This window comes from Stegodyphus dumicola, chromosome 1, assembly GCF_044657685.1.
Source record: "Stegodyphus dumicola isolate Sdum_Otavi_A_Nest chromosome 1, ASM4465768v1".
NCBI lineage: Eukaryota > Metazoa > Arthropoda > Arachnida > Araneae > Eresidae > Stegodyphus > Stegodyphus dumicola.
In genome coordinates this window covers 287,034,410-287,054,108 of record NC_140768.1, presented here as the reverse complement: position 1 = coordinate 287,054,108, position 19,699 = coordinate 287,034,410, and the positions used below count along the sequence as shown (strand labels likewise).

General features: G+C 34.4%; 2 protein-coding genes across 4 annotated transcripts in view; one reads left to right on the top strand and one right to left on the bottom strand.

Annotated features, from left to right (window-relative positions):
• LOC118205541 (uncharacterized) overlaps window positions 1-19,699 on the top strand; it is a 208,359-nt gene that overhangs the window by 136,483 nt on the left and 52,177 nt on the right. The gene's annotated exons all lie outside the window — the stretch shown is intronic.
• The window catches only part of LOC118201467 (choline transporter-like protein 1), a 91,104-nt gene that overhangs the window by 60,699 nt on the left and 10,706 nt on the right, over window positions 1-19,699 (bottom strand). Inside the window, exons 2-3 of the mRNA XM_085808282.1 lie at window positions 6,028-6,143; window positions 1,008-1,121 (exon numbers count right to left, since the gene is read on the bottom strand). Of these exons, the coding sequence (XP_085664408.1) occupies window positions 1,008-1,121; window positions 6,028-6,078 (165 nt within the window). The 5' untranslated portion in view covers window positions 6,079-6,143. The remainder of the gene's footprint in view (window positions 1-1,007; window positions 1,122-6,027; window positions 6,144-19,699) is intronic.

Genomic DNA, 19,699 nt, shown 5'->3' with positions numbered 1-19,699 from the left:
TTCAGTGTGTTTCTCGTAGCGTTTCGATGAGTCTAAACGTGTTTTTGAAAACTATCCTGTGTAATATTGCTTACTGGCAAATAAATTGTGTTTTGATTCCCTATCAAGTGTTATCATCAATTACGCACCAATATACATGTGTTTCACCTAATAGAGCAAATCGCAAATCTTAACAATTCGGGAATTAATTCATTCTAAATGCGAGATATTGACATATTGTAAACAATGTAGAATATGAGACATGACTATGTTTGTTGACATAACATTTATAAGATTAATTGCGAAAGAAAATATTTAAAAATTAATTTTAGATTTTTCAAAAGCTTTAAGAAATCAGTGTAATGTGCACTAAGTGTTAAGTGATTAATGTAAGTGATTAGTGCAACAAAGATAGCTCCTAAAAAGAGCTTTCAAGGGCAGTTCATGTACTTTTAATTCTCAGACGCCAAGACAGGAAAGTGGCTGATATCTTTGACAGCCGTACCGAAGGCTCCGAGTCAGAATACCGAAGGAGGTAGGGATGTAAATTATCTGCCTCTTTTATCTCTAATCTGCCTCTTTTATCTCTCAATGGAAGCTATCTAATCTGCCTCTTTTGTCCCTCAATGGAAGCTATCTAATCTGCCTCCTTTATCTCTCAACGGCGGCCCACCTATTAGATGCCTCCAAAATAAAGAGATCATCTCTTTCAGCCTTATAGTGGCCCTCTTCTGGCCACCATTGGGGAAAAAAATTTAAAATATCCTTGCTCGCTGTGGGCATAATTGTTTTCTGTCGTTCCTCACTAAGGAAAACCTAACGTTTCTACAAAATTTTATTCAGGGGGAGGGGGAAGATTCAAATCAGGAGTCGGACATTTATATTTTCTTTGTAAATTTCTCATAATACGTTCATTAATTGTCAACAGGTGCACATTTAAATTCTATTTTATAAAATGATTCTTTAAAAAGTAATTATGAATGAATAAAACCAGGAAGCATCAGAATTATCTGAAAAGAAATACATACCAGAAAAATGAGGTACACACTCAGAAGAATGAGAAAAATCACATCTGTGCATGATCTGTTTTTCACTGGGCCTTCGAAAGAATAACTGGAATCCGGAAAAGATCTAGCATCGCCCTGTACATCAAATAAAAAAAAGAATCAATCACAAAAATGATCCTTTTTCACCTCCAAAGCGACACGCCCACAGAAACATGAGAATATTTTGTGCGGAAGACGAATGGTATGAATTATTTGAAAGTTCCTTGCAAAGTATCAAACGCTGCAGATATCGTTTCAACTTGTATTTCATTCAGGAAAAAGATTTAAAGTCATAAAAAATTTATAAACTGGGTTATGATTCACCACATTGTAGTTTTCCACGTTTGTCTCTTGTTGCAATATATTTAATAACTTTCCTAAATTCGAAATTCCATTTTTAGGATATAAAAGCAAGAAAAGGGATACCACTATAGTTGATTTATTTTTATTGATTTGGATCTCACTGCTGCAGGTAGGATCAGAGATAAATGTATTGTAAAATATATATAAATGCGGAAGCATTGAACGAAATTGATGTTATAATACCACTGAAAAAACTCTACTGGTATAACATTCTAGCTTCTAATTCTAGTCTGCTTATAAAATGGTATATAAAATCGTATTTTATATTGCGAAAAAGTTTTTAAAGAAATTATCTGTGCAAGCTCTTCTGTATTAGTTTTTGCATGAGAGAAATGAAATTTATTTTTCTGTAAATCTTAAAATACTTAATTATTCATGTAACTTTTCTCTTAATTTAAGAAGCGTATTCCTACAGCTTTTTGATTTTTAATTAATTGCTAACAAAGCAAAGGAAATAACAAAGGTATATATTATTAGCCCAAAGGGCGTTAGTCCAGAAGGGCTATTAATTTCAAAACTACATTTTGCGTCGATTCACCTTTCAAACTATTGCCACCAAATGTTATCGCCATGTATTATATTATATTTAAAGAAACTAAATAACGAAGAATCTGCATGAATGCATTGTGCAATTTTCTCGCATTGTGAAAAATCAACGGTACCTAGAGCCATCCAATTTTGAACAATGTAGTCCTCCAGCCGAACATGGGCACCTGGAAGCCCCATCACTATTCTGGTAAGTTTTAAATATAAACAAATATGGCTGCTGTGGTAAAACATTAGGCTTATCAGAACATAAACAACTTTTAAATTGTTGATAATTCTACAGCTATTGCATGCAGATTAACTAAATGCATAAAATCCTTACCCGAAAGATAAGAACAACATTATTCAGTCATTTCATTATTCAGTCATACGTATATACTTTTGGTGTTTCCGATTGCAACCAAAAGGAGAGGTGCACAATTACATGTTATAGCAGTCCTATATACAAAATTTAAACGTTCCGAGGCTACTCGTTAATGAGTTATGCGAGATACATACATACGTACGCACGTACAGACCACTCGAAAAACAACTCTTCTGAATCCATTTTAAATCAGTTTTATAATTCGTTTGGGGGGGAAATTCTGTTCCTTTATTCTGTCTTTTGGTACTGATGTCACGCAAAATTATCGTTAAATTGCATTCGGTAGCGGTCAAAATGGGTATTTTTGTTGAAATATGATACCCGAATATTTTGGCGACCTATACGTCGTATAAAGAAGTAAAAAAGTAAATTAAAAGATTACAATTGCTCACTATAGATAACATGAATATTAGAAACTAAATACATCGAATAAAAGCTTAATTTATATACTTGAATAATTAGCTTTCTGAGGAATTCAGTTGTAGATAATCTAGATCCGCCCTGATCGGTACAGTGGTTAGAGATGCTGGTTGCTGTATCGTTGGGTCCGGAAGCATACGTGTTTGTAAATGTTTTGTTTTGTATCTGCACCGCATGTAGGACATAATGCTCGCGAGCTGAAGATATTCTTGAATGATTTAATTATAAGGTAAGAAGTGTGGGAAACCCTCTGATCTGTTCCCCGGGTATACTCCATCAAAGTGGACGGAATTGCACAGTTAGTGTAATGGGATTTTACCTGTTCGACTAACGGTGAAATTTTAGCGTCCCTCACACTTTTGTCTGTACCTATACCCGTAGACTCAAATCTGTACAATTTATGATTGCAAATAATAAGGTGGTCAAGAGTCGTATAGCTTGAGACTATTAGAACAGGAATGGATCGAATAAAAACTAAATTTAATCCTTGTAAGCCCTCTGGAGATATTCAAAACAGAGGGTATTTACATATTTTTAGAATGATTTCGGGGACGTTCAATTAATGCTTTAAATGTAAAGAGAATTTTCTAATGTTCGATTTGATAGCCTTTTTTCTGGACTATAACTCTCGATTTCCATGAACAAAGAAAGGCTTTTCATCAAATTTCCAAGGGTCCTAATTTCCTTTCCTCTTATATTACCTTCTAGAGTCCATCAATCGTGGTGGATTTGCGCTTAGAAAGAGCTCTTTCTAAGAGGACAAAGTCACAATAGCACATAGGTTAAAGTCAAAGTCAGCTGACTTCACAAGAATACGTCGGAAAGATATAATTACCTGTATCAGTCTTAATTTTGTACGCTTTTTCTTATTTTGCATAACAAATTTATTTTAATTTGATGCCTTTATCTGAACTTCTCAACTTCCCCTCACGTTCTCTCGCCAGGATATAAATTTAAAGTTAAGTGAAGTGCATATTTAAATAGGTGAATCTCTGAGTTTATTCAGAGCGTGTTTTCGCTAGCCAGTGCACGTTATATTGTTGTTTCGCTGTTACGTTAGTAAGCCTCTTCGCCATGTCGAAATTATAATCACGCCTGTTAGGTTTTTGGTGTGTCCACCTGTTAGGCGTTTGAATTATATTCTTCGTTTTTAGTTTCACCGCAAGTTTGACGGTGCCTTTGTAACGCACGAATACCGTGCCCTTCTGTTAACTATTTTTGAATTAATAAACGGTTATTTTCAGCCTTCTTCTGCTTTGAAAGTAATGTAAAACGAGAGAGAACTACAGTTTTTTCAAGGAATGCAGTGATACTTTTCAAACTATGACTTGCTGCTTTGTTTTAATGAAGTTTCACTCTTTGAAAGTCATTGGGATAAAGAAGTGGAATTTTTTCTGTAAATATAGGACGTAACACTTTCACTTAATAGTACTGTACACTGAGTTGTTTTAATTTTGCATTTTGAAAGAATCAAGCAACAATCAAAAACCCCTTCACATTGACGGAACCAGGATTTAAATTTTTTCTCTTCGTTTTCGATAATAAAATAGACTGCTTTTTGCTATAGCCATTTAGTTGGGTAAACCCATGATTAATCAATGGTCACAATGTATTTCCATTGATCTCTTGCAATATAGTTTTCATACAGGGTTCTGCAAAATGCTATGCGTAGCCACGTACTCCGCAAAAGCTGGTTAATATTATTTTTTCTGACTTTGTAAAGTTATAAATCTTGGCTTATTATTTTATTTATTGTTGCTACAGATTTAAAGACTTTGAAATTGATTTCTGCGTTGACGGATTTTCTCTTGTTACCAGCGATTTAATCTTAGAAAAATTAGAAATAGTGCGTACCTTTTTTGGGAGTTCGTTTAGAGTCTTCTTTCCATGTAGAAATAATGATTGGTGGCTTTTTTATTTTTATTTAATAATGCTACTTATTTTGCGCTTAGAAACTTTAATACCATGAATTTCACAACGTTTTTGAGTTATGGAATAGAAGTGTTTCTCTTCTGAAAGCGCAAAAACGTGTCCTTCAATCCATAACTTGTTTACATGCCACATCTCGAAAGGAGAATATATTTAAAAGTAGCATATAATGTTTCTTATCTCTTATTTCTTTCTGTTGCTAGACACTTTTATTCCAAATCATTCACTTTTTTATAATTTGTTACCGAAATCGTTCTAAAGTTGCATCAACATCCCCTGCATAAAACATGTTTTCAAAGTGTACGACTAATGACTGCAGAAAACAAGGTACAGCACCAGAAATCTACAGTCTATTACTCAGAAAATGGATTTTAGGTCTTGAAATAACATAAATTTTCGCATGTTTCAAGTTCTATTTATGGATGTTTTTTAATTATTCTTTTATTAAAAGCTTTTGCTTTAGAGAGAAGCTATGTCGTTTTTTTTTTTTTTTTTTTTTTTTTTTTTTTGTTGTTGTTGTTGCTTTAAAAGACCGTTGACTCTAAGAAAGTCGAGCACAAGGAGGAGATTGGAGTAAATTTCTTCTCTAAAGAGGTCCAAGCAACCTAATATATGCACCTAATATGTGCTCGACAGACGCCTAATGTTCTCTTCACTTGGTGCACGTGGCAAAGATTTTCATGCCCTCCTTGAAAGAGAGGTTCATAATATGACCCCTGGCAATACCTGAGAGCGCAGTTTGAGAGCTCCTGTGACACCCAAGGGTTTCGAGTCCAACCAGGCTTGCTGCCCAGGTACCAGACATGCGTAGGGGCACCAACCACTCCACTATGATTTGTGATGTTTTCAGAGAATATAATTCCAGATAAGTAAGGGCAGAAGAGGAGAGAGTTAAAAGGCCACAGCCATCCTTTGCTGAGTCGTTTTAGAAATTAATTTCAAGAAATGCATGGCGGTTAAAAGTGCCTGGGAATAATTTTCACAGTCAGCACTGTGGTCTTCACTTCAGCAGGTCACATAAGTTGTAGTTAATGTAGTTAGCCCTTGACATCTGTTTTGCGTGCTTTAAATTTGGAAAACTGTGTTATTCAAACAAATATATGTAACGTTATAAGGTATTTCTCCCACTTTCTTAGCATGCCTTCGTGGTGTAGTGGTCAGCACACTCGGCGCTTATTCGAGAGGTCCGTGGTTCTATTCCCGACGAGGACATTGTTCATTTTTCATATCTCCTGCTTCGAAATAACGTAGTGTTTCTACAACGTTAATCGAAGATTAGATTGTTTAAATTAAGCTCATCCATTCACAAAACCTCAGAATAATTGCCAATATAATGAATTGTATAGATCAATCTAAATATTTTTGTCATCAAAAGCTTACCTTGACTGAACTGACCCTAGATGAGGCCGGGCAGCAACAGCAACCACCCATTCCACGCTTCTTATGTCAGCCCAGTTTTAGTCCCGTCCATGATCACATTGGGTTCCCACAGAGGTCTGAAAAATAATTTAACTCCGTTACGAAATTCAAAAATTGTCAAAAAATAATTTTATTATTTGTATAGCTTTATATATATATATATATATATATATATGTAAATCAAATTCTAAAAAATCGGAACGATAAAGAATAAAATGCTGCATTAAATATTTGACGGCTAGTCCTACTTTCTCCTTTGTTACAATAAAAAATGGTAAAACGCAAATTAAAGAAAATTACAAAATTGTAATCAAAAAATGTTCACCTCAAAGAGGAAACAATATAAAAAAGGGAAATTTGTACATATTAAAACCAAAAAAAATAAAAAATAACAATTTTTAATCTCCTTTGTTTAAAGCTTCAAACAGAACTTGCCAAGGGAAAAGTGTTTTGAAGCCTTAAACCAAGTTGACTAATGGGCGACGGAAAATACGTTTCGTTCCAATGAATTTTCCTGAGACTTTAAACCACTTAAATTAATCCAATATTCTTTTCAAACAGAATTTATTTTAAAAGTCTCATAAAATTCAGTTCTTTTCCCTACATGCCTTCGCATATACAAACGGTTATATACAATTGCAAAAAATGTATTTAAAAAGGCTAATTATGAACCAAATACAATACAAAAAAATAATAATAATAAATTCTGTGAACAGAATTTAAGAATCAATTTAATTTCAAAAATGAAAATTAAATTGTACAGTCGTAGTATATATATCCTAATACGAGGGCTGGCTCATTTAAGTGAAGGGAAAAAAAACAAACATTTTTGCGAAATAAAAAATTCTGCCAAAGGAAAAAATTAAATTGTAAGTTCTGAGGCTAATCTTGCATACAAAGGGGGAAAAAGATGGTTATTACAGAAAGGGGAGGACTCCCTAATATGACACAAAAATCCACAAGGAAGCTAATCAATAAATCCAGGCTGATTCTAGAGACTCATAAAGTATCTTTTAGCCTGTTAAAAATATGATGAGAGTACAAACAATAACCCAAATAACGTTATCTCTCTACAGCTTCAGTTAAATTTCAAAACTTGATTTAAACAACGTGAAACTACCCGGAGTTTAAGCTAATTGAATGGGGCAAGGCACACAAGGACTATCTGCATTAGAAGAGGAACGCTTTGAACAACTTTTTAAGGAAAACTGACTCGCATTCAGGTTAATACATATAGAGGAAACACGAAAAGTCAAACTTGCAGTTAGTCCGTTCGCTGGTAGAACTGGGATTCGCCCAAAGCAATTGCATTCTTTGTAGTCCCTTAAAAACGCTCTGACTCGCACAGATTTCACTTAGAAAGCCCAGATTTCCGAAAACTGTCATGATAAAGAGATGTTTTTTTGATGATCTATAAAGTAGTAGAGGCGTTTTGATTCATTAGTGCCAAAATGCCCTTAGTACTTTATACCTGGATTTTAAGTACTTTCAATACATTGACTAATTTCTTGGACGTAAACAAGACGCACGTATATGTATGCTTTTACAGCTATCATAAAAATATTCTAAGCCGTATATAAATGGCCTTGCTCTTCAGAGGGTGAATATTTGCTCATTGGAGACATCATTTGCAGTTGTGCTGCGAACAGAAAGCCACAGTAGCAACGTGGAAGGGTGCGTTCTACAGACAAAAACATATTTAGTCTAATTCGTGATTTGAACATTGACATGTCTGATATGATACACCGTGATCACTTTATTGTCTGGATAGATATGGAGTTGCAAGTAAATAAACAGCTTCATACAAGGGAAGGAGACAAGCGATACTGTAGCGACGTATAACATTTCCTCTCCACTGTACTTCTTTTCACAAATGTCATCATCCATCGATTTCTGGTTATGACAACAATGTCAGAGCTCTTCATAGAATGGATGTTGCCGAATTGTTGGAAAGGGGAGGCATTCAGTGAAAGAAGTAGCTCACACGTTCTCTTGGTTTGAATAAAATTAGATTTGTATGGGATGTTCTGAGAAGATTCCTTTCAGTGCACCCAAATCCACCAGTCTAATATTTCAAAATGTCGCTCACAGAGGAATGGAAAACCATGTTGCAAAAACTCTTTGATAACATTATGCGCAGCATGTTTCGCGGTCTGAGGTAATCAGATTCTCCAGGAAGAGCTCCACCTAATTTCATGTCCTGTATTTTGGGGTGAAACGCCTGTAGACTGACAACCAGTGGCATGGACCATCTGTATATGGAAGTAAAATTCTTTCTACATATATCCGGTTGTTGCTCAATGTTCCTTTCAGTGGCAGATTTATGAAACAACGCTCTCGCTTCACCTAAAATTAAAACACCTTTCATATTAAAACAGAAAACAATTACTCTTTTTGATTATTGCGGAGTCCTTGCGATTGAGACTTATGTGAACCCCATTAATTATCCTCTAGATATTTCTTATATTATATTATTCCTTTTTGTGGCATCTCTAATATGAATTTCATCTACAGTAATATTTGTGAAAAATGCAATACCATGAAGGAATTGATAACATGAAATGAATGGAATTAAATCCACATATTACTGATAATGGTACAAATCAACAATCAAATTTGCAAGACAAAAAAAAAAAAAAAAAAAAAAAAAAAAAAAAAGACAGAAAGAAAGAAAGAATAAAATGAAAATCAAAATTCAGTGCTTTGTGTGTCCTCCACGCTGAGTGAAGAGAGCCTGTACACGTCGTGGCATTGAATCATACAGCTTCTGAATGTAATCCTGAAGAATGGCATTCCATATGGCTTCGAACCTGACGCCAAAGTTCAGTTTTAGTATATGCCCCACCAGCTTGTACGAGCGAGTCGCCGACCGACGAAATTCCAGACATGCTCAGTGGGGAAACAGAGAAAAAGCAGGCCATGGAAGAAGCGAAACCTGTTGTGCCTTGAAGTCTGAGAAACGTGCATTAGCCTGCTGAAATACAGCGCCCGGAAAGCGTCGAAGAATGGGAAGACCTCTGGCTCCCCAAATTCCCTTATGTAGCCATCACTGTTGAGGTTTCCCGCAATCTGTGCTAGATGGAATCGACAATCATACCCAATACCTCCGCACACCATGATGCGAGGCGTTTGTGTGGAAGCTGGAAGCAGACGTTCCCCTCTGTAACATTTGGCGCGTACTTTTCTATCATTGTACTCCAAATTATAGCCATATTCATCGAAGAAAATAACTTGTGGCCACAGGGCACGCCACGCAGTGTTACCGTACCCATTGGAGTCAGAGGCGTCTGTGATTCAGCGACAAGAGAATCTTTCGCAGAGAAACCCTTGCACGCAGTGTGCACCCTCTGCAGCAAACGGCGAACACCGTGGAGCTAGACAACACAATACTTGTAGCCGTGCTCCAGCGTTATGCTAACACACGAGAGGACGCTGTACGATCCGTCACAGCCATGCAGATGAGAAGTCTGTCGTTCCGTGCCGTTGTGATATTGCGTGCCTCACTACCAGAGGTTCGCCTTACTTGATTCTCTCCTGCCCACTTCTTCCAAGCACGCATCACTGTTGTGGCATTCTTCGGATTACGCTGCGTGCAGGCTGCGATTGCTCGATACGAAAGCGCACCCTCTCGGATACCGACGATGCAGCCTCGTCCGAACACTTTTAGTTGTTAGTATGGCATCTTCCGCAGTTAACGAGGCATACTGACCACTAATTAAACGTTCATCTCACACAGAGGGCGATAAAAAGCTTTCAACGCAATTTTACACTCCTTTATGTACATGGAACAAGTGGCCGTTTCTCAATCCATCAATGGCTTTGTAATTCTAATCATATGCATGTTTCCTGTAAGTTTGGATCTTGCATAATTCCTTCATGTTGCTGCAATTTTCACAAACATTAGTGTATTAGATCACCATTGTTGTCTAGTAGATGAAACTCATATCACTTATGTGCGTAATCTAGTTTCTTTGTTAATTTTTGAACATTAGTGTACTTGCTGTTTTCATTGACTGTAACTAGTACCAGCCGCAACAGGTGTTTAAATAAAACTATAGTCTTATGAAAGTGTTGGCTATAGAATGAGCATCTCACAGAATAAGTAGAAATATGTCCGTTTACAGCCATTTATATGTTTTTTATTCGAGTGAAAATAAGCTGGTGCTAGATGCAACAGAATCAAAAAGTTCTAGAGGATCTGCTAGACATTTTTTTTTTTTTTTTTTTTTTTTTTTTTCAGAATGAAGACTGAAAATGGAAGAAAAGGCGTGTAATTTTTTTGACATTAACCTTTTCTTTTGGTAGTCTCCTTGTGGGTAATATAATTAAATATTATAAACATAAACTTTAGTTTGTGCATCAAAGATATAACAGAGATGACTTAAAAAGTTCATTTTCAATTTAGAACAATTTCTCAATGAAGTGTAGACGAAAAAAATTAGATTAAGAGCTGATTATGCTGCAACATGTCTTTTTCTTCGGAGAGGTAGCCTAAACTCAGCATTTGTAAAAAAATGAAGTGGCAAGTCTTCAAGCATTTGAATTTCGTTTGCGATAGATTCACTAACAGCTTGTTGAGTTGCGCGCCTCCAACCTGCACGCAACCAAGAAGTGACTGTTGAAACTGGAAAATAGACAAAGTCTTGTTAAGTCCCTTTTTATTCAACTTAAGAAGTTACAATTGCGTGCTCTTGACGCTCACAAACTACGCCGACCCGGCGGTAAAATAAAAATAAGAACCTGAAAAGAAATAATAACAAGACTCTAACTACGAGGCTCTCTAAAAGTAACTAACCTCACCGCGTTTTACAATACCGTTGCTGATTCAGCAAACTTTGAATATCACGTTGAACGAATAACAATTCTCCGAGGCAAGCACACAGGCCGAAACGCGGGGTTCTTCAATTTCTGGCTGACTACCTCCGCGCTCGTGAAGTAAGAACAGCACACCTCGAACTCGTTTCCTTTCTATTTAACTCAGAATACTTCCGCTGATAATTTGAATCCTTGCGCATTCTACTAAAATTTACATACTCTGGCATTGGCAGTTCCAGGGGAAAGTAAGGCTTGACAGGAAAGATAGTTTAAACTTAAAATAAATGTTAGTTAAAATAAATATAAACCCTACAAGCTAGGCACAAGCAAAATTAAATTATTCAGCAAAATGTTATTTTTTAGGTGATACCACGTTTCATATTATTGCCTCCAATTTTTTCCCCTTCAAATAATATCGAATATCCCCTGCATCATCTTCATTATCTCAAAAAAAAAGTTGTTTTTCCGCTGACGTTAAGTTATCCTTTAAATCTCTGAAACCTCACTTAATCTCCATAAACTGAAGCCAGTACTAATAAAATATTCATTTAAATAAATTATAAAAGGGGAAATTAGCGTGTTATTTCCGTTTACAGAGAAATGTTTATTCAGGTTTTTTTTTTTTTTTTTTTTTTTTTTCTTTTATGCACTTTTGACGAAATGCAAAAGCTTATGTGCTTATACTCCTGGAAATAAACTCCTATGGGCTACAAAAATGAACTTTTCGTGACACTCTCATTTTTACGCTCTTCTTTGAAAGCAGATGAAAATGACGATTACGAGAGTGTCGCGTGTTTCTCTGGTTTCCATTACCGTAAACGAAAGGAACTCCCATCCCTTGCCATTCAAATATCGCGTTTCTCATTTCACTTCATTTTTTTCCCTTGCAAACGTTGTTGATGTTGGTGTTGTTGACTGTCAATAATAGAGGTTACCATAGAGAGGGATGAGTTTAAAAACTGCTTGCTATAGATATTGCCGATAGCTATTACAAATTTACGTATCTCTATTATATTACATTTCTTTATCTACTATATTAATTATTTAGATTACTATTAAACCTATATCATTATATTTAAATACTCTAAAGAACAGTCATAATTGATGCAGTAACAATTAAAAAAAAAAGAAACGAGACGTATTTAGGTTCGCGTTTACTCGGTTTTTATAACCATTTCCCGGAGAGAGAAAGAGGATGATCTTCAAAAACACATTTTTGGAACTAAAATTAATTTAAATTACGTTCCGACTTTTCACTTTATTATTACATTATATATTGTATTAACTGTACATTGAATTATATATTGTATTAACTGTACATCTATATTGCAACACATCTGACATGTCTATATGACTTAAAATAATGGGTGAACTATGATCACCTCTCAGATTCTTTCAGCCACACTTACGAGAAATTAAATTCGCTTTGTACTGATGTGTAATGTCTTCGTAAACTGCGTTGTTTTTGAATGCGATAGATTGGTACTGTGATAAGGTGGCATAAAAGTTCTTTGTCTAGGATGAGTGATTTCAGAGTGCAATAGTTTTCATATCAGTGGTGATATTCTGTACCTTTGTTAATGATTCCTGTTGCAGCCTCGAAGGTCACTCCAGCGGACAAAGAGGTAGTGATAGTGACGGAGGACGTGGCCACCACCCCTTTACTATTAAGTTAATTAGCATATAGGGCCACGTCCGCCCTTATACAGAGTAAAGCCAGAGAGGCCACATGGGAGACTTGCACAAGGCGCCCAAACCCAACGCCTGGACCATCCGGTTGGCTGTTCCGTGAACCAAATGCCACCGGGTAGACACCCGTCCAAAGTGCCCGGATCCAGTGATTTTGAATCTTCAAGAATAGCATTGTACATGGCTAAACACAAAGAGGTAAAAGAATTCTTTTCATCAGGGTCAAGAGATGGACATTTTGTTATGTATGAGTGAAAGAATCTTCTCCCCCCCCCGGGAGTTCAGCGCAAGTAAACACAGGGAGATATTTAAGGTGGTTTCTTAAGAAGAGATGAAAACTTCTTTCTTTAGAGCTATGGGTATGTTGGCCTGCTAAGAACGATCATTCCTCGTGTATAATGAGTTACAGCATTTTTCCTGCAGCAAAATTCTGAAATTTCGGAACTAAATATACCCAAGTCTCATATTGTCAAGATATGCAACTGTTAAGGTTTTCATTTTATTAAAATTCATATTATTGTTAAAACTTGAGTTTGAAGTCCACTTCAACCCTGTGTCACAAACCAGGGTTTGCGTAGCGGTTTCGGCCACTACACCACAGTACTTTTAGCCCAAAAGTTGTTAGCCCAGAAAGGCTATTAATTTCATTTTGGCATTTTGCGTTGAAAACTTTAAATGTCCGCTTCACATTCCAAATTGTTGCCACCAAATATTATCGCCCCGTGTTATATTTAAAGAAATTAAATAATTAAGAATCTGCGTAAATGTATGTGTGTTTCCCGCATTGTGATAAAACAAAGGTACCTAGAGCCATCAAATTTTGAATAATATAATCCTCCACCGAATATGGGCATCTGGAAGCCCTAATTTGGAATTTGTAACTTGCTTCATTATCGTTTTCATATTTTGTCAGACATTAAAGAATTTTTGGTTAACAAACTCAATGATTTCAAAGCGAGCAATGTCAACACTGTACGGGAAAAAACCATTTTTATTTCCATCACGCGAGACTGTGTATCGGAAATTCTAAAAGTATGATCTTTTAAATAGCTTTTGATATTACTGTTGAAACGGATTTTATGGTTTAAGTGCGAAGAACATGATATTTAATAAATAAAGGTAACTCACAAAACGTTGATAAATCGCCCCTTTGGGCGAAATATAAAATCTGAAATCTTTCGAATTTTTTATTTATTTATTTATTGTTGTGAAATACTTATTTAGCTTTAAACAATTGAAACAATAAAAAAATTAAGTTTTAGAAAAGCATTGACTCAGAGCTTAAATTATTTTCCACTTCTTCATTTGAACGCAGTTAAACAAGTTTTAATTATACAGAGTGCCCTGAAACTGTATACATATTTTAATAATTGACGGTTCACTTAATTTCCATTTTATTCTGGATTAACGGATTAGAAACAATAGATGAAGTTAGACTAAATTTTGAAGAAAGAAAATTTATCCTAAAACATTAATATTGCAGTTAAAGTGTAAAGATAATTTAGGAAACTATTACAAACAGATTCATTCAAGCGACTTAGCATCACTCGAATTAGAGGGTTTGAAACAAACCAGGAACTCTTCAGAAATCTTCTGGAAGAACTCTGTCAACAATGAGCCCAAAAGGCAAGAAAACATGATGGGAATGCATCGCCAAAACTGAAGAAAATCTGTGAGGCAAGCAGATAGTAAGTAGGAATTTCAAGTACAATATTCTAATTCTGCTGCTTAAACTATGCTTAAAAGTATGTCTACTTAACAGTACTTCACTCGGCGTTAATTGTCACTATCAGCATGTCGGCGTTCTGACAATTAGCTTGCACACACACAGATGTAAATACCTCGGATAATCACTATAAAGGCACTTACAAACCTCAAACATGTTTTTTTCCAATGGCGGTCCCAAACCATCCACAGACGTTGGCCACTACTAAGACCAGAAGATGTGGTCTCTTTATTATGGAGGCACATAATAAGTGGGCCACCTTAGCCTTCTATGAGGGGTCAGACAAGTGCAGCGATGCCTTCTCCTGGATTCGAAGCCAGGTCCTTTGGTACCGTAGTCGGCTTCCTTAAGCACTATACCGTCTGGGCGTCTAGTCTCAAACATTAAAACCAGAATCGCTGCCGCTTTCCACAAATGCAGACTAAATGGTGCTAATTCTCACAATCAGCACAACGGACTTTCATATCACTAAGCTTGAATTGCTGTTAACCTAACTAACTAGCTTCTAAACTTTCTTTCTGGTTTTTTTTTTAATTAACCTTCTGGTCTGGAAGGAATTTAGGATATATATTAGATTTAGCAGCATTATTCTAATATAGGTATTTTGACACAAAATAGGACTTTTTCTTAAATGACATGAAAATTTGTTTCCGTATTTCAATTCTACTACTCAAATTATGGCTAAATATTAAATTTCGTAAAGTTTGGTGCGACATTTACGAGAAATTCAAAAATTTATCTCGGCGAAGTTTTTCAGTTTGCGCCATGAATAATTCACTTGGCGAACTTCTTAATTTATAGCAACCTATTTTCCTTTCTTTTTTTTTTTTTTTTTTTTTTTTTTTTTTTTTTTTTTTTTGCGTGCGTGTGTGTGTGTGTGTGTGTTTTGTTTTCATTGTAAACGAGTGGGAAAAAGTCATCGTTCATAACTTCAAATAATTTCAACAAAGTCCGCAAATCACATTTGGCGTTATTATCGCTCATAACAAATATGCCAAATTTCAAAAGGCGCAAATATGAAAATTCACGTATATCTTAAGAAAGTTTGAATAAAAACCTGTAATTTTTTTGCACGTATGCTTAGAAATACGTCTATCTTAAGACGATGGTAAAAATTTTATAGGTTATAATTCAAAATTTGTTTCGAAAAATTTATAAAAATTATTTTTTAATTTATTTTTAATATATTTTTAAATTATTATTTAAATTTTAAAAGTAAATCATAAAAAAATGTGCGAAATTTATTTAGAATGAACTTGAATTTCGAAATGTGAAAGGAAGAATCGAATAAGTTTAATAAAAAAAGAAATATTAATAAATATATATCAAATTCAATTAACACTGAGGAGCTAAAATTTTGAGAGCTAATATTTTAAAAACTACTCGTGCGATTTTTGCAAAACTTAGCAGTTTGGCATCATTTGAGTCGTAGAATCGAAATATGGAAAAGAATTGGCACGTCATTTCAGAAAAAGTCCTATTTTTTTAGAAAAAAAATGTATATTAGAACAATGCTATGTAATACATATTCTAAGTCGTGCTTTCGAGACATGAAAAACGCAATTTGAATTCCGTCAACTGGCCTAGTAGAACGGGAGATATAGAATTGTCTTTTTTTTTTTTTTTTTTTTTTTTTCCTACAGTGTTCATCTCATTTTAAAGCGCATAAGAATACGTCTACAGTAATTCGGATTTAACAATTTAGTTTTGCAAATGCTACTTTACAAAATGTGCAGAACATGAAGTTTTCAAAAAAGAATGACTGGAAAAATGAGGTTGCATTTAAAACAGGCCTGGTGTGAAAATTTATTCATTTCTGTTAATTGTAGTATATTTTGAAATGAAGCCACATATTAATAAACACTTCAAGTCAAAATTTTAAAATATATTGTAAACACTGATGATTGATTGAAGCAGTTATTAATTTACAATACATAATTTATAATTTGTAATTACGTGATTTTGCTGAGCGTATTCTCATGATTTCCATGCTTTTCCTAATTATTGTATTAGTCATTGTTATGCATTTTAAATTTCTAAAGTTCAATTTTTTGCAATTATGACGATCCTCTTAAAATTGGTATAGATTTCTCACCTCCTGAAATAACTTTAATTTTACACAAGAATTTCATTTTTTATAATAAAAATACAGAAAAATGTTCGAGCATGAAAAATGTCCTATAAGGTTTTGTTGACCTCGTAACAACATTTACGATATAATCCAAAGTTCTCGTGAAAATTTCGCTTCTTCGAAGATTTAGAGGAAAACTGTTGCGCAATACTCTATACTCACGCATGTGGTAAATATCTTTTCTAGATCAAAGCCAAACAACGAATCGATGACTGACCTCAATAGCAACTCTATTTATCGTTTTTCATCGTTTCTATTCTCATTTGTCCGTGTTCTTTAGTATTGATAGACAAGAAGAATTCGACATTGAGGTTGCTTTCCATGAACACATTAAAACTAGTATTTATGTCTGAATTGAAGGACGACGGAAAAAAAATTCGCGTTCTATTGGAGAGTTTTCGGTTCATTTAATGTACATTTTTTTTTTTTTTTATGTTTGAGAGCAACTATCCCATTACGAGCGTTGCGCGTTCTCTTTTTGAAAGGTAGTACATATTTTGTTCTCACTTTCCAGCCTTTAAGTCTGCCACGTTTGAAATATGGTATGTGTTCGTAACATATTAAAGTTCCATAAACCTCAATCAATGCTTAAATAGTTTTCAACATACAAGAACAGTTTTATCCTTTTAGCCCAAAGGGCGTTGGCCCAGAAGAGCTATTAATTTCGTTTTGGCATTTTGCGTCGAAAACTTCAAAAGTCTGAATCACTTTTTAAATTGTTGCCACCAAATATCACCCTACATTAAAGAAATTAAATAGTAAAGAATTTGCCTAAATGTATGTATATTTCTCTCATTGTGATAAATCAACGGTACTTAGAACCACCCATTTTTGAATAACTTACGTCTCCACCCGAATATGGGCATCTAGAAGCCCAAATTCGGAATATGGAATTTGTTTTATTATCTATTTCCTATTTTGTAAAGTATTTATGAGTTTCTTGTTAAGAAACTCAACGATTTTAAAGACAGCAATGGCAACACTGTAAGAAACAAAAAAAACTTTTTTATCTCCAGCGGCGCGAGAGTGTGTATCGGATATTCTAAAGGTATGCTCATTTTAAAATTGTTTTGCGATATTGCTGTTGAATTGAATTTTATGGTTTAAGTGCGAAGAACATGATATTTAATAAGTAAAGGTAACACACAAAACGTTAAAAAATATATATCTTATAAAATAATATAAAATCTGAAATGTAATATAAAATCTGAAAGCTTTCAGATTTTTAGTCCAAAGGGGCGATTTGCCCAGAAGGACTATATTAATTTTGTTTTGGCATATTGCGTTGATTCACTACAAGCGTTGTTTCACTTTTCAAATTGTTGCCACCAAATATTATAGCCCTGTATTATATTTAAAGAAATTAAATAATGAGGAATCGGCATAAATGTATATATGTTTTTCGCATTGTGATAAAACAACGGTACCTAGAGCCAATAATAATAATAATTTTGAATAACGTAATCTTCCTGCGAATATGGTCATCTGGGAGCTCAAATTTGAAATTTGGAATTGTTTTATTATCGCTTTTATATTTTGTGTAAACCTTAAGCGAATTTTTGATTAACAAACTCAACGATTTCAAAGCGAGCAATGGCAACGTTCTACAGAAAAACCATTTTTTATCTCCAGCGCGCGAGACTGTGTCGAAAATTCTAAAGATAGGTTCATTTTAAAATTATTTTTCGATAATGCACTTGAACTGAATTTTATGGTTTAAGTACGAAGAAAATGATATTTAATAAGTAAAGGTAACACACGAAATGTTAAAAAACACCCATTTGGACGTAATTTAAAATCTGAAACCTTTGGGATTTTTTAAAATTATTATTATTATTATTTTTTTTTTTTTAGTTTTTTTTTTTTTTTTTAGTTATATTTATAACTAAAATCGTGGGCAATGAAATAGAGAAATGTAGTGTATAAATATGTATAAGAAATGTAGTGTATAAATCAACGGTATCTAGAGGAGGGTCAAATTAATTAAGTTAATACTGCGATATCAATAAGTTAATACTATTTATAAATTAGTGAACTTTTATAATTCGAAAACCGTATTATAATGCCCTTGTGATTAGCGGTAATACACTGCGGCGATTTTAGATTTCTTCTTTATTAGAGATTTTAACTTTTCAATGGTTTGGTTTGGTTTGGTTTATTGAGATTACGGCAAAGCACACTAGGCCTATCTGCCTAAGGGGAGAGATGCCTACGTGGAGGACTTTCTAAGGGAAACTGGCTCGTATATACGTTACAGATGGGGGAAAACCACGTAAACGCCCATGCAGCCAGCCCGTTCGTTGGATTCGAACCTCGGATAACATTTCAATGATTTTATGCGAAGTATTTTGTGCAAAAAAGGACAAATATCGCTTATCAATAACAATTAAGAAATTGTAAAACTTTAATACTTTTTCATGACGTTAATTTCAATTAATTTTAATTAATTTTATGCTATTGGCGTAATTAACAGAAGACGATTTTAATGTCATATACTGCGTACCTTCTTTGCAGAATTTAATTGAAATCAACTTCAAGTTCTTTAATAACGTAGACTTCATTCAACTAAAAAATATTCTTCTTGAATCCTTTCTGCTTTATTTTTGCTTAGTTAGCTTACAAGGCTTATTTTTTATATCAATTCTTTCCTGTAATTACTGCTTCTTCTGTCAACCTCACTGAATGCAAACTAAATAGATCTTATATTGCAAGCGAATATGCAGTTTAGAAAAAGGGCTTTGGCAACGCACCTGAAAAGTAGTTTATTTTGTGTTGACTACCTACTACATGCCGATTCGGTTTTGATGAGTTAATATTTAAAATTTTCTAGTGCTACGGGATAGATGTCTAAATTAGGTTAGGATATTCGTATATTGCAAAGCACATTAGAGCTTTCTGCCTAAGGAAAGTGATGCTTTCGTGGAGGATATTTTTAAGGGAAACGCGTCCGCATTTACGCTACACGTGGGAAAAGCTACGAAAGCCAAATATGTTGCAAACCCGTTCTCGTAAAATCAAACTCTTAGTGTATAGAGATTTTAACCACTCAGCTACTAATGGACAGGTGGTTGGAAACTGCTTGTTGCATTATATGTATTTAAATATTTGTATCTCTCTTACCTTGCAAATTAAGCTTTGTTATATATTAGTTGCACTAAAAGGAACAGTTTTAATAAGTTTTCTTAGTTACGTTTTACTTTTTGTCTTATACTCCTGGTTAAGTCGAAGACAAGTAGTTCGTCAGAAGCACGGAAAGGTTAAACAAGGTGTAG